Here is a 14,210-nt window from a genome sequence, read left to right on the forward strand (position 1 = left end):
AATATAGTAAAAGTGCTCCTGGGCAGGAGCACTCATTAGGTGTCCTGAGAGCTAGAGTCTAATTCTGGTTCTGGTATACATTTAAGCAGCCAGAGGCATCATTTAAAAAATCCCTGTCAGGTCATGTCACTGGCCTGCTTAAAACCTTCCATGGCTTCCTGACATGCATTGGATGAAGATAAAAGTAGTCCATGGCAGGCCTGTAGCCTGGTCTCCCAGAGAGAGCAGGGCAGGGGCAGAGAGAGAGAATCCCAGGCAGGCTCCACGCTGCTAGCACAGAGCCTGACACGAGGCTCAAACTCACGAGCCATGAGATCATGATCTGAGCTGAAACCAAGAGTTGTATGCTTAACCAACTGAGCCACCCAGGTGCCCATATCTCACCCTCTCTTACTCTGTGCTCTGGACCATGTTGGACTTTGCTCAGTCTTGTACATTTGCTCTGCAACAACCTACCACAGGGCCTTTGCACACATTCTTTCTATGGAAGGAAAGCACTTTCCATGGAAGCACTTCCCACTTTCTTGAACAAGTTAACTCCTACCCACCTTCCAGAACACAGCTCCAGTGTTCCTTAACAAAGCCTGTGTTGGGTTTTCATATTACTGTGGACCTCCCTTCTGTGTCAATTTACTATTCTGTGAGCTCCAGGAAGGAGGGACCATGTCTGTGAATCCTTAGCACCTAGATGGTGCCTGGCACATGGAGGGGGCCTAGCAAATGGTTATTAAGTTGAAAAATGGGTAAATAACCTTGGCCAAAGATAGTAGCGAGCTGCCAGGGAAGAGGTCTGCAGGAGAGGGGCCCAGAGTCAGTGTGCAGTGGGCACAGGGGGACTTACATGGTGGATAGGGAGACAAGTGTGGTGAAGGCTCCAGGGGTGATGGTGGTGATCCGATTGTCATAGAGGGACAGCAGCCTCACTGAACTCAGGCCAGCAAAGGTGTCATTGCTGACACAGTTGATCAGGTTACTCCTCAGCATCCTGCAACAAGAGGGGTGGAGATGAGGGGAGCACAGGCATTATCTTCTCCTCCCCACCACAGAGCTACAATGTGTGTGTGTGTGTGTGTGTGTGTGTGTGTGTGTGTGTGTGTGTGTGTGTAGGTGGGATGCCAACTCCAAGCCCAGACTAGTCATGTTGCTGAGGTTTGTTCTGTGATAGTAGGGTCTGGGTCCGCACCGGGGCTACATGTATGTAAATGTGTACGTACATTCTTGCCTGTGCTTGCTTTGTGTACAGTGAAACTGGGTGTCAGGAGTGTATGTGTGTACACATGTATGTTGTATGGTGGTTAGTGTATGCATGTATATTTCTGGGAGGAGAAAGGAGAATCAAGATGTGGCTGTGGACATCAGCTTGAGTGTGTGTGTGTGTGTGTGTGTGTGTGTGTGTGTGTGTGTGTGCGCCTGTATGTACATGCTTATTTGTGTATGTGCTTATGTGCATACTGTGTATCATTGTTAGGCATATGTATGTATGTGTTTATGTGGGTAAACGTGCATGTGCCTCTATCAGCATGTTTCCAGTACGAATCTATATATGTGTACAGCTTAGGGCAAGTATCTTTCAGTGTGTGTGTGTTGAGGGTGCTAAGTTCTTTCCCATCAAGGATTGGGAAATGTATAGCGCCTCTCTGGCTCCAGGAAGAAAGGCACTCAACAGGTCAGGACAGACCTGGGCCCAGGAGCTGCCCGGCAGCCTTTGTAATCCCCCTCTGATGCCCTTGCCCTCCCTTCCCCTTCTGGGACTTGGCCCAGGCCCTGGGCACTCACAAGGTCTTGAGGCTGCTGAGGCCGCGGAACATGCGCCCATGCACCGTTTCCAGCTGGTTCCCGGTCAGCATCAGCTCCTGCACGTTTGCCGCTCCATCAAAGGCACCCTCTCTCACCTCCTTGATCTTATTGTTGCTCAGGTTTCTAGAAGGAGGGGACAGAGTGGGGCAGGGTGCAGGAAGGGCATCGTCAGCCCTGCAGCCAGTGGGGACTCTCAGGCACCTCTGGACAAGGACTGGATGGTGGGGCTTCCTGAGGTATGGTCTTCAGCACCTGCGGCCGTGGAGCAGGGACCCCAATCCACACAGGTGGGGTTGCTGTGTGACATGGGCCGTGTGGAGCTTAAAGTCTTTTCAGGGTGTTCCTCTTCCCTGGGGATGAGCAGATTTAAAATGGTGCTTCTAAAACTGATTTTCTCCCTTCAACAGAAGCTCTAGCCAAGCAGTGCTTCTCAAGTGGGGGGCAGGACAAAAACACAAAATGTGCCCTCAGTGGGGGTGGGACATCTGCAGAACTTCCAGCTCTACAGTTGAGATCCTCGATGTAAATGGATACCTTCTGGTTACTACTTTTTTAGCATTGATTATGTATTAGGTTCCGTGTGAGGGGTTAGGACCACGGAATCACATCGAATCCTTAAAATAATGCCTCTCAGAGGAATATTAATGTATATTATCATTGTCTCAGTTTATGGATGAGGAACTGAAGTTCAGAGAGTTTATTAAGTAACTTGCCCAAAGTCACGCGCTGATAGAAAAGAGATTGGGTCCCCGCTTTCTGGTGCATAAAAAGTCCTCCAGGGAGCTGCCTCTTTCTCGAGTGAATGTTCCTTTGGTGATGTGGATACTCACACCCATCCTTACTGCTTTGCAGAATTCAGAGCTTGGGGTATTGGATTTTCTTACAGTCCTAGCAACCTTGGTCCTATCAAGTCTTGGGACTGCCCCTTCTGAGTCTGCCCCTGAGCTCTGAAAGATGGTCTTTCCCTCAGATGTCTGATCGCCACATGCCAGGCCTCATGAGAGATCCTGCAGGGCCACTGATGCTGGGAGTCCCTCCGGGCTCTTCCTGGCAGGGGGTCTCCATGGACCACCCAAAATGGTCAGGCCTGAAATGCATTCCGGGCAGGATGGATGGAGTGGAAAGTGATGGTGTTTACACAAACTGGGGGAAGAATCCAGTCTCTGGAGCAAATGCCTGGCACAGGGAATAGTGTTTTGTGAACAGTGACATCTGCAGGTGCAGAAGAAGCCTACTAACCCACTAAGCACACTGATGTGGTTGGGACCGAGGGGTCACCGGAAATGAACAAGCTGGCGCATTTTACGGCTGGGAATACTGAGGCCCAGACAGGTGAGGATGTGGCTCCAGGTCCCGGAGTAGCACCCTGAGTTCCTGGTACTTGTGTTTCTCTCCTGCACCGGTCTCACGCAGCTCTGGGCTCAGCCATGGCAACCCCAGGGGATGAAGCCTCCCTCATCAGCTGGCTCCGAGCAAGTGATGGAACTGGGCACCCGTGGGCTTGACGCCAGCCCCTTGCCTTCTTTCCAGGCAGGGACTGGTCCCGCAAGGCATGGCAGTGCTCACACCTGTGCACAGGTGCGGAAGAAACAGCTGGTGCTCTGACTGCTCCCTTAGTGCTCCTGTCATAGCCCTGCTCTCCTCCCACTTTCTGCCCTGCCTGGGAACCAGGAGCAATACTCCTCAGCATCCTTCCCCCAAGGTCTGAGAGAGCTGGGAGACTCTAACTGGATTTCTGCTCTGTACCCTTGACTGGCTCTTCTTAAATTCAGCCTGCTTTCTTATAAATGCTGGTAGTCCTGGTCCAGGATAACCCAGGAATGGAGGTAATGCACTGGGGAGACTGCAAATTACCCCCAAACTAGACATGGGAGGAGAGATAAAGGCTCTCCCAGCAGCTATAACTCATCTGAATGCCAGAGGAGCCGGAGTTTGCTCCAGAGAGTTAGGCTCCTTGGGGAATTAAAGTACACAGGACAGGCAATGAAGATGAGTTAAAGCAGCCATGAAGGGGGAGGGCTCCCATTTCCTGACATCTGTTTCTTTAAATGAACAAAATTAACATCACATTACTGTAAGGTTTGTGAATTGGATTTCCTCAGGCTGGGAGAAGGGAAAACATAAGGAGAGCACAAAAGGAGGGGATAGAATTTTCCAGAAGACCAGGCTGCTGTTGTCTCTCCATTCATCAAAGCACTGCTCAAACCTATAGGCAGCTTGAGGCAAGCACTCCATACACAAAACAAGGACATCAGGGTTTTGTAGGAACTCTGTCTTACTCTCAGAGCAGGATCTTCCTGAAGACACCCCAGATCCCAGGAACCCCAGGATGTAAAACCAGGACCACTCAGGAGGCCTCTCTCCATTTTTGTCTCCACCAATGGACCTGAAGGAATATGGCTACATCATGGCTTTGACTCTGATGTGGATGGGATATTACACTTGAAAGAGTCCAGCCTTGGACACTATGCAGACTTGGGGTCAGTTCAGAGGGGCAGAGGCAGGACAGCCCCAGTGAACCTGTACCTTTCAGACCTTCTTCTCATCTTCCCAAGAAACACTGAGGCCCCTGTAGGCTGGGGTTCGTCTAGCTACCCCTGGGAAGCCTGAGTCTGAGAAGGCAAGCCCAGGCCTCTTCTAGCCCATGGTTCGTAAGACAGTGCATAAACTCCGGCAACAGGCAAGCATCTGTAATCCTGTTTAAAGCCCAGTCCCAGACGAAAACGTAGTGGGGAGAGAGCTATGTGGATTTTTCTAGAAACTGGGGATACTGGGTCATAATGAAAGAGCACTCTGGCACACTGTCAGGTCAGGGAGGTCCTATCCACCTTTTTATGAACCTCTCCCTCCCCCTGAGGTAGAAATTCTATTTCAAGCTGGGGTCACAAGCTCAAATGTCCCCAGGGCCCAGGATGGTGACTTAAAGTAGAAAGCAAGTCCAGTGGGGACAGCACAGGCCACAAGCCCAGCGACCAGGAAAGCACAGGCCCTATTTAAGGGGGAGGCTGCCCCTCACTTCAACTCCACTTCAACAGCCATTTGGGAATGCAGGCCATGTTTTGCCAGATCTTCTGACTTTCCAAAAGATGCCAGAAATTTGGATTTTTGTTTGTGTGAACAATCCTGATTTTTAAAAGTGGGCAACTAATTCTTATTAAAAACACAACTAGTGCCAACAAATCCACCTGTGTATACCTGATTTAGGCTAGAGGGCTGCTGGGCATTAGCCTGTGGCTGAGATTCTCCTTCACAATAAGGACTGACATAGAAGTCTGCCTGAGGACTGTAGTCCATGTGACTTCCTTCATTTGAAGAGTCACCTTGAATTATCACAGTACTAATAAACCTTTTGGGTAATGGCTTATACATTTTTTTTTTCTTTTTGGTATACTTAGTACATGTGATACTCATGGAGATCTCATGATTCTAACAGGACAGGTGAAGGCACAGAGCTTCAGACAGGGTTTGGAAAGGCACGCACCATGGAGCTTAAACACCTGATTTTATGTTCCTTCTCCTTGGCCCCTGTGCCCTGTCAGGGTCAGGTCGAGAGTGTAACCCCACAGTCCTTAGGGGAGCTTGGCCGACTCGGGCACAGGCACTGCTGGCTTTAACCTTACTCTGATCCAGTTGAGAGCCACAACCTCTAAGGGATATAGGGCTGGTGATGGGTCCCAGTTTAAGGGCCTTAACAAAAAGAGTTGCCGTCACATTATTTTAAATAACTCGTTGTAGCCGGTGGTCTTTGGGACCAGATCTGCTCCACGGGTCATTTGCTTGGTTGGCTAGCACTATGCATATGCATTTATGCACACATACATGTGCACACATGCATTTACGGCCTTCAGAGACGCATGCATTCCCCACTGTTACCACTGCTGGTGTTGCAGCTTCAGTTTTTGTTTTTGTTTTTAAATGTTTATTTGAAAGAGAGCACTAGCACGGGTGGGGGGAGGGGCAGAGAGAGAGGGAGATAGAATCCCAGGCTGGATCTGCACTGTCAGCACGGAACCAGACACAGGGCTCAATCTCACGGGCTTGATCTCATGAACCATGAGATCATGACCCGAGCTGAAATCAAGTGTTGGATGCTCAACTGACTGAGCCACCCAGATGCCCTTGCTGCTTGAGTTTTAACCTTGGGTAAGGTGCTTTGTATGTTTCAGCTTCCTTATTTGTAAAAGGAAACAATCTCAAAGCTTTTTTGGTTCTCTTGGTGGGAGTTAAATGGATTAGTATCAGTACAGTCTGGGGCAGAGTACAGTGTTTAGTAACCATTAATGGCTAGCTATTATTATTGTTATTATTAACACTGCCCTGTACCCAGCTCCTTTCCACATTTGTGCTACTTCCTGGGTCCTGAAAGTATTTGAATTTGCAACTCCTGTTTTATTTAAGTTATTTTATTTTATTCTATTTTATTTTATTTTATTTTATTTTATTTTATTTTATTTGAGAGAGACAAAGACAGTGTGAGCGGGGGAGAGGCAGAGAGAGGGAGAGACAGAATCCTAAATAGGCTCTGTGCTGACAGCAGGACCCAAACCCACAAACCCCCGAGATCATGACCCAAGCCAAAAACAAGAGTCAGATGCTTAACTGACTGAGCCACCCAGGCACCCCTATTTATTTTTAAAAAAATGTTTATTTATCTATTTTTAGAGAGAGTGAATATGAGTGTGGAAGGGGCAAAGGGGGAGAGAATACCAGCAGGTATTCTCAGCTCTCGCTGAGCATGGGGTTCAATCTCATGAACCCTGGGATCATGACTTGAGCTGAAATCAAGAGATGGCCCCTTAGCCGACTGAGCCACCCAGGCGCTCCCATACTTATTTCTGATCCTCATCATAACTTACAAGGAAGGCAGATTTATGCCTATTATGTAAATAATATAACTAAGGCTCAGCAAGGCTAAGGACACTCCTAGGGTCACACAGCAGGAGAGGGACAGAGCTGAACTCGGAAGAAACACAGGTCTGTTCTTTCCCCACACATGGATTTCTGGCTGCTGAAGGGATTATCTGGCAACCCTGACCTTCATTCCAGCAAGGCAAATACTGGGACAAGCCAAGCAACCGGTGCCTCCTTGGGCGAGAACTGGGTCTGTGTTTTGTCACAGTCCCCACTACTCTCTTGTTGCTTGGATATGGATGCTGGGAGTTGGTTGCCACTTATCATTGTGTTTGTGCTATTGTTTTCTTGGTGCACAGAAATGGTTCTCTGTTCTCCCATCCCTGTTACAAATGGGAAGATGAAAGATCGACTCAAAGTGCGTGAGCTCCACTGAACATGGTGTGTGTGGGCATAATATTTCTTTATGGAAGCAAATACTACTTGATCCTGTTTACTGTGCAGATATGTACTTGGCTAGCCTTACTCAGTTTAATACCTGCCTTATCTCCATATACATGGAAGTTTCTGTTTTGAGGTTTAAAAAAGCACACCTTTCTCAAGTTTGAATTCAAAAGGGCATTTCCTTGCAGGTGATGGGTGATGTACTATGCTTGGCCTCTGAAGCTTGACACACAGGCAGCCACAATCCTCACCAGGACCCACATGTGTCCCTCTCTCATCTGTCCCTTCAGAGTGCTACTGCTCCCAGTTACAGAGCAGTTGCCAGGCCATGGGCAAGGTGGTGGCCGTGGGCAGGGAGGGAAGGAGGAGGGTACTGCACAGGGCAGGGGAAGGTCTTTCTCCTCTTTGCCTGCAGGGGACTGATAGGGGGGAAGACTGAAGAACAATACAAAAATTAAGGGTTACAGTCAGTTCCCATTATTCATGGTGGCTATATTCTATAAAGTCACCGGGGAAAAATGAATTAGGGAATGCTGAACCATTGCTCCTAGGGGAAATACAGGGTTAGGTTCCTGTGAATCTCTGGTCACAACATTTTCATCAGCTGATCAATACATAACATTGTTTGATATGTGTTTCTGCTTAAAGACACCTTATTTTAATATACACCGCTGATTTATTTACATTGTACTCACAGCCTACAGCCCTATAACTCATGTCTGAACAAAGCTATGTAACACGCATTTTCTCCATAAGGCACATCACAGCCTTCTTGTGCTTAGGAAGGCTAGATAGCCCTTCAGCACTATGCAAAGATCTAAAACTAGGGCCCTTTAAATAGCAAAATCACTGACAAAAAGCATAAACATGTGAAAGGATGTGGCACCAAATATACTGTGAAAAGGACACCTATTTACAGTCCGAGAGCCACAACAAGAAATCAGAGCATGTGTGGCCATTTTTGATTTCAGCTGAGAACATGTAGGGGGCTCAAAGTTTTTTGCTGTTCCGTCCATGTCTACAAATGAGTATGAAAGCACTGTATTGATTTCGAGATTACAAATAAGTTTCAGTGAGTAAGCCAATTAGCAAATATGGGATTTGTGAGTAATGAGGCTTAATTGTATTTCCTTTGTTCCACAGGCAAACCCAACTCTGGGGCCAGGAGATGTGGACTCTGGGGTGAGAGTAGGGAGAGGGGCCAAGGAGAAGGGAGTTAGATGGTAGAGAGTCCCCATGTGTGCTGGTTCCTCTGCTAGGGCACGTGGGAAGGGAGGATGAAGGGAAGCGAGCCCACCTGCACACTAGTGCGATGACAGATGAACCCACGTATGAGTGCCAACTCTGACATTTATTGGCTGTGTGGTCTCAGACAAGTCATAAAACCTCTTTGAGCCCTGCCAGCCTCTTCAGCCACACAAAGGAGTGTGAAGCAGCAGCAGGCAGGTATATAAGGACTTCATGAGATGATGTGCATGAGGCAGGGAATGTGGCCCCTGGCCCGGGACAAATACTCCCTTAGCTCAGCCACATTATTCTTGTCTGGCCCAAACTCCCAGGCAGGGAGAGGGTTATGAGGACAGGCAGCCATGGCATTGGAGAAGCCAGCGTAAGCACGTGGACCCTTTGCCTGATGTCAGGCTCCACTCAGGCCCGGGGACACCGAGACTGCAGCTCGGCATACAAGACATCTGGTGTTTCTGTTCCAAGGTCTAATGCAGAAGCCTCTAGAGGCCATCTAGAAACAGACCTTTCACCTGTCACCTTGTAAAAAGTACGAAGTGATGTGCACCCTAGACCTCTGAGTTCCATTGCTGGACCTTACCTGAGTCCCTCTTAACCCTCCTTGGGGTAGGTGTTGGGTGTGGGGGATCAGGATGAACAGAGGGGACCTGGAGACTTAGGGATTCTGTAGAATGCATGATCTGCAGAATAACTGACAATGTAAAAACAGTGAAGTTTCATTTTGGTCTGTCTCTGTATGGCTGTGCCTTCCTGTCCTACTTCTAAATACATGCCCAGTGTGGGGTCAGGAGGAGGCTGAGAAGGGCTGGAGCAGAGGTGAGGGGGCTACCAATGCCTTGGCACACGGCTGTAGTCTGCAGCACAGACCCTGGCCAGGGCCTGGAGGCTGCTGCTAAGTTCCCGAGGCTGACTTACATTTTCCGCAGGTTGGGCAACTTCTTGAAGATCCCAGTGGCCTCTAGGACAGATATGTCATTGTCGTTCAGTCGCCTGCATGGGAAATAAGCAGACAAGGTAGTGGGAGAGCTGAGGATGGGGCACCTCCTTTGCTGCCCTCCGTGGGACCCTCCCACAGCTCCCCCATGGCTTGAGCTGAATTGCCACCAGGACCTCACACTCAGCTGAGGTCAGCGGAGCTGGGGAAAAGTCAGAGAGAAGGAGGGGCCGAAAGGCGCTGCCTCACTGTGTGCCCCTGGGATGTGTAAAGTCAAAGAGAACCCTCACACTAACAACACTAATAATGAAGACCACCATCATTTATGCTGGGTTTGCCCATGCCATGCATGGTTCAATATGAATTCTGTGCTTTGCATTCTCTTACTTGATCCTCTTAACCCCCCTAGGAGGTAGGCACCATCACTTCCATTTTATAGCTAAGAATCGGACACTCAGACCTGAGAAGCAACATGCTTGATGTGAGGAAACTTGGAGAAGACCAGACTCAGACCCAGGTGTGTTGGTTCCGCACATGCTGTGCCCTCACCCCGACCATGCTGTAGCTTTTTAGCTCTTCCATTTGTGGACCAACCAACACATCCTTTTATTAGCATGGATAATTGGAGGCTCAGATAGATCTAATCATTTTAGTGTTTTCTCGCTTTTGACAATTACTTATAGCCATCTTTCTATTATATTGTAAGCTTAGTAAGGAACTGGGGGGACCATCTGCTTTGTTCATTGTGGAGGCTGATGGGCCTAGCACAGTGCCTGGCTCACGGAGGGTGTTCAGAAAATATTTGTATAACGAATGGACTGTCTTTATGTTTGAGGAAGCTATTCCTGGGGAGCGGGGAGGGGATGCCTAGGTGTCTATCCTGTGCCAAGGATGCAGAGGACAGCCACGGAGTGCCCATGTGACTGAGCCGGGAGGGGGCTGCTTCCAGAGGACCCTGCTTGGGCTGGTTCAGGGTGAATGGGTGTGGGGACATGTAGGGAGTTCCAGCCCAGGTAGTACTTACAGATCAGTGACGTATTCAGGGAGGTGGCTTGGGATGCGGGCCAGCTTCTGGTTGGAGCAGTCCACAATGGTGCCCTCACAGCGGCACTTCTCGGGGCAGACAAGGTCCATGAAGCACTCGCTGCTGAACCTGCTGCGGTAATCCTCTGAGCCTAGGCGGGGCCAAAGAGGGGGGCGTCAGGACCACCGGGGCTCCTGGCCCAGCTGAGGTTGTTGGCAGGGGGATGGGGAGGCATGTGGTGGGGTGGTGGTGGGGAGGGCCCAGTGACAGCATTGCCTTCATGCGTGGCCACCTTGCTGGTGCCCTCTCTACCCCAGATCCCCACTTTCCATTTGGTCTTTGTCATTCATGATTTCAGTCCTCTGGGAAACCAGGCTCAAGCTCTGTGGGCTCTTAAGCTTTGGTGGGTCACGGACCTTTTTGAGAAGCTGATGCAAACTTATGTTCTCCTCAGAGAAATGCTCTTAGGTGCATGTGTGCAGAATTTGTCCTATAATTTGGGGTGGGGAGTACTGAGTCCATGATGCCCATCATCTGTGGACTGTCTAAATGTCCATGAAAGTCCAAATGAAGAGATTCTGATGGGGTTTTGATGAGGGCTGTCAGGGCGAGGATGAGGTAAGGGAGGGGGATTCACACTCAATTATCTTCAAGCAAGTAAGGGAACAATAAAGGAGGCCCAGCATATGGTGGTCAATGACTATTGACACTAGATTTCAGCATTGAAGACAATAACGAGGGTTGGGGACCTGGGGATTTGAAGCCCACTGCCCTAACACTCGGGAATTTGGCTCAGAGTTGCCTGATGATCCTCTTTAAAAACACAGTAGTAATAAATTAACATTTAAAAACTGTCAAGACAAGCACAGCTCTTGTGAGGGTCCGAATGATTTGCCCGATCTTTTGAGAATAAGCTCTGTTCAACCACAGTGAAAGGCCAGTTCTTAGCTGGAACTAAGATTTATTTTTTTGACGTTGACTTTCTCCTGAGGTCACACAGTAATGGCAACAGTATCAATAAGTGATGTCTCACAAGATGTCCAGGGGTACTGCTTTATTGATTGGAAATAATCCCTTGCTTGGTACCTGGGCAAACCTCGTGAGACCAGCAATCACAGCGGAGGTGACTGGGGAAACCCTGGCTCTCCTACCAGCCACCAGCTAGTTGGCAGGGGCCAACGTTTCATTAGCACCATGCTAGGTACAAAACATGGGCTTGGTCCATGTTTGCCCGAGGTGTAATAGCATATCAGTTGTCCTGTAAGTATTTCTGAAAGTGTTTCAGAGAACATGGACATCACTGGAGCGCTTAACTGGTTGAGACAGACCTTGGTGATCTTATCTGCATTAGGGGCAACGTGGGGCACCAGCAGCTCAGAAGTTTTAGCAGTAGTGGGTTTGTCCAGGCTCTGGCACTCACTAGCCTCAGTCTGTCCACATGTAAAATGGGAATCTAGTACTTGCCCCTATCTCACAGGGGTGGTCGTGAAAATGCAAGGAAGAGCGAGGCAGTGAAGAGTCTCTGGGGAAGGGTAAAGAATCGTATAAATATTTATGATTCTACTACTATTGTTTTCAAGAACTTAGTGGAATATTTGGCATATCAGAGGCCATTAAAATATCAGTGTAGCTAGTGATAATAGCTGACATTTATGGAGCACAGACCATGAACGAGGCACTATTCATCAAACTTCAAATGGGTGAGCCCATTTGATCCCTGCAACACTCTCGAGATCACTGTGACTCCATTTTATAGAAGAGAAAACTGAGGCTCTCAGGTCAATTGATAATATGACAGAGGGATGAACCCAGTCAGGCTGAAGCCAAGGCTTGTGTGATTAATACTATGCTTTCCTGCAGATGTGCATTTTGACAAAACCTTTATTCCAGTCCTTCTAGAACTGATCATAGAGTCCAACTTGGCAGAGGTAGATTGATTGGCATTTTCCTGCAGAGGGCTATGGGAGGCAGGAAGCAGACATCTTCCATGCTCTTGGTTTCTTCCCCGTCACCTTATCAACCTATGCCAATTCCTGACTGGGAATGAAGTCTCTGATTCTGAAGTGTCTTCTACTTAAGACAGAGGCCTGGACCTTTCCCTCTGCTCCCTCCTTGTCCCCCTCCTTCATCCCACCCTTCCACTCCCAGGCTTGTGTGAGCACAATCTGAGCACATATCCCCGCAGTTATCTGGGCTGCTTCCTAATCCAATGCATTATGCAAATCTCTTGCCCTTGGCTTGCCAGCATCCCTCCCACTGAATAACTCTGACCTGGGCCATCTTCCTCCAGACACATCAGCATGCTGTGTCCTGGATGAATTTCATCTTGCAAACCCTGCTAAATGACAATCTTCTCTTGCTCCCTGCCAGTGGTTCTACACGGTGACGGCGTGAAGGGGCATTTTGGACATATGCATGTATTTTTCTTTCAGAAGGTGTCTACAATGGAATCCCTGCAAAGTGGAGGAAACTGGGCACTGATCAAATGCCTCTGAAAGACAGGAGGGAGCACAGTGTGCTGCTCTTCAACACGATGAGCTTGAAGATGTACCCTGGCTGGGATGTGGCCGGGGACTGCCGCCGATTAAATGCGTTTTTGTTTTAATCAAGGTGAGAGCGTCTGTAGTTAGCAGGAATCGCTCTCTGTAGTATAGTTAGATTATAACTGGTGGACCTCTGCGATGGAACCGCTGACCCATTTTAATGAAATGATTTTGCAATTAGATTCAATGGACTAATATGTTCTTTCCAGCATCCCCCCCCTGCTGTTTTTGTTATTGCCCTGGTTTGTAGTAATGAGGGGGTCGGAGTGTGATATTTTATTTGAGTGGCAGCCAGAAATGTTAATAACGGCGTTTGCACGTAACCCAAAGAGTTCCTTCCCCAGTCAGAGGCAGCCTGAAATGCCACCCCCATCACTTCATATTTCATTACCGAAACTACCCTGGGTTTCTCGGAGCCATTTGTTATGCCTAATGCTCATAACTACCCAAAAGTATTTTTAACTTTTCCAGAGCTTTAAAAGTCAATTTCAATCTCAATGCATATTTGTCACTGCCAGAAATACTTAGGAGGAGGGGAGTAACTGAAGAGGCCGCTGCTTCTTCTCTTTGGGGAGAGTTCAGACAGCAGAGATCTCGGAGGACTTGAAGAAGGACCATAAAACAAAGCCCCGGCTGAAATGGGTCATGGGAGAGCTGATGTCATCTGGCATTTCGCCTGTTCCTGCCCCTGTAGCCCTCCTCCCTCTACGCGGGCAGCTCAGAACAACGACACTTGGTACATGATCACAGAGAGCTTTAATAGACCAGGGGGTGGAAATCCATAGCAATGCGATTTTATTACGAATCCCTGCCCTGTGGCCACTTCCCAGGACAGCATGTACTTAACCTCTGGATGGTCATGGGATTGGGGCAGGTAGGGAGCCACAGCTCCCACTCTGTGGATGGGCTTGGCTGCAGAGGTCAGTGCTGGGCCCAGGATGGCTGCTGTCCTTAGCAGTCTGGATTTGTGTCATTCTTTGGGCAACCAGTTTGTCGAATGAAAGTCACAGATTCACTGTTATCTGATGACCATGGCCCTGCCAATGCACGTGTGTCCAGAGCTCTCCTCTTCTACCTCCAATATCCTTAACGTGGGTGGGATGAAAGGAGGAAAGGAGCAGAAAGAGGAATTGGGGGGGAGATCGTCAGCTTGAAGAGAGAGCCACGTGGACAAGCAAAGGGTTGTAAGTAAGGAATGGAATCAAGAGAACATTGCCAGGCACACAGTTATCCACTCATGGGCAAAGGCTGGGGGACTAGATACCAGTGACTAGAAAATGTCAACGGTTTTACCAGGAGTTTGGTGGTCAGTTGGGCAGACAGCTGTCCTCGTAAGCTATCCCCATCACAGTCTATTATGAATGCAGCCATC

General features: G+C 48.7%; 1 protein-coding gene across 1 annotated transcript in view; it reads right to left on the bottom strand.

Moving 5' to 3' along the window:
- SLIT3 (slit guidance ligand 3) overlaps positions 1 to 14,210 on the bottom strand; it is a 595,338-nt gene that overhangs the window by 66,160 nt on the left and 514,968 nt on the right. Inside the window, exons 15-18 of the mRNA XM_040444444.1 lie at positions 10,296 to 10,446; positions 9,253 to 9,327; positions 1,777 to 1,920; positions 842 to 985 (exon numbers count right to left, since the gene is read on the bottom strand). Coding sequence (XP_040300378.1) covers positions 842 to 985; positions 1,777 to 1,920; positions 9,253 to 9,327; positions 10,296 to 10,446 — 514 coding nt within the window. The remainder of the gene's footprint in view (positions 1 to 841; positions 986 to 1,776; positions 1,921 to 9,252; positions 9,328 to 10,295; positions 10,447 to 14,210) is intronic.

This window comes from Herpailurus yagouaroundi, unplaced genomic scaffold, assembly GCF_014898765.1.
Source record: "Herpailurus yagouaroundi ecotype Mexico unplaced genomic scaffold, PumYag 29, whole genome shotgun sequence".
Classification (NCBI taxonomy): domain Eukaryota; kingdom Metazoa; phylum Chordata; class Mammalia; order Carnivora; family Felidae; genus Herpailurus; species Herpailurus yagouaroundi.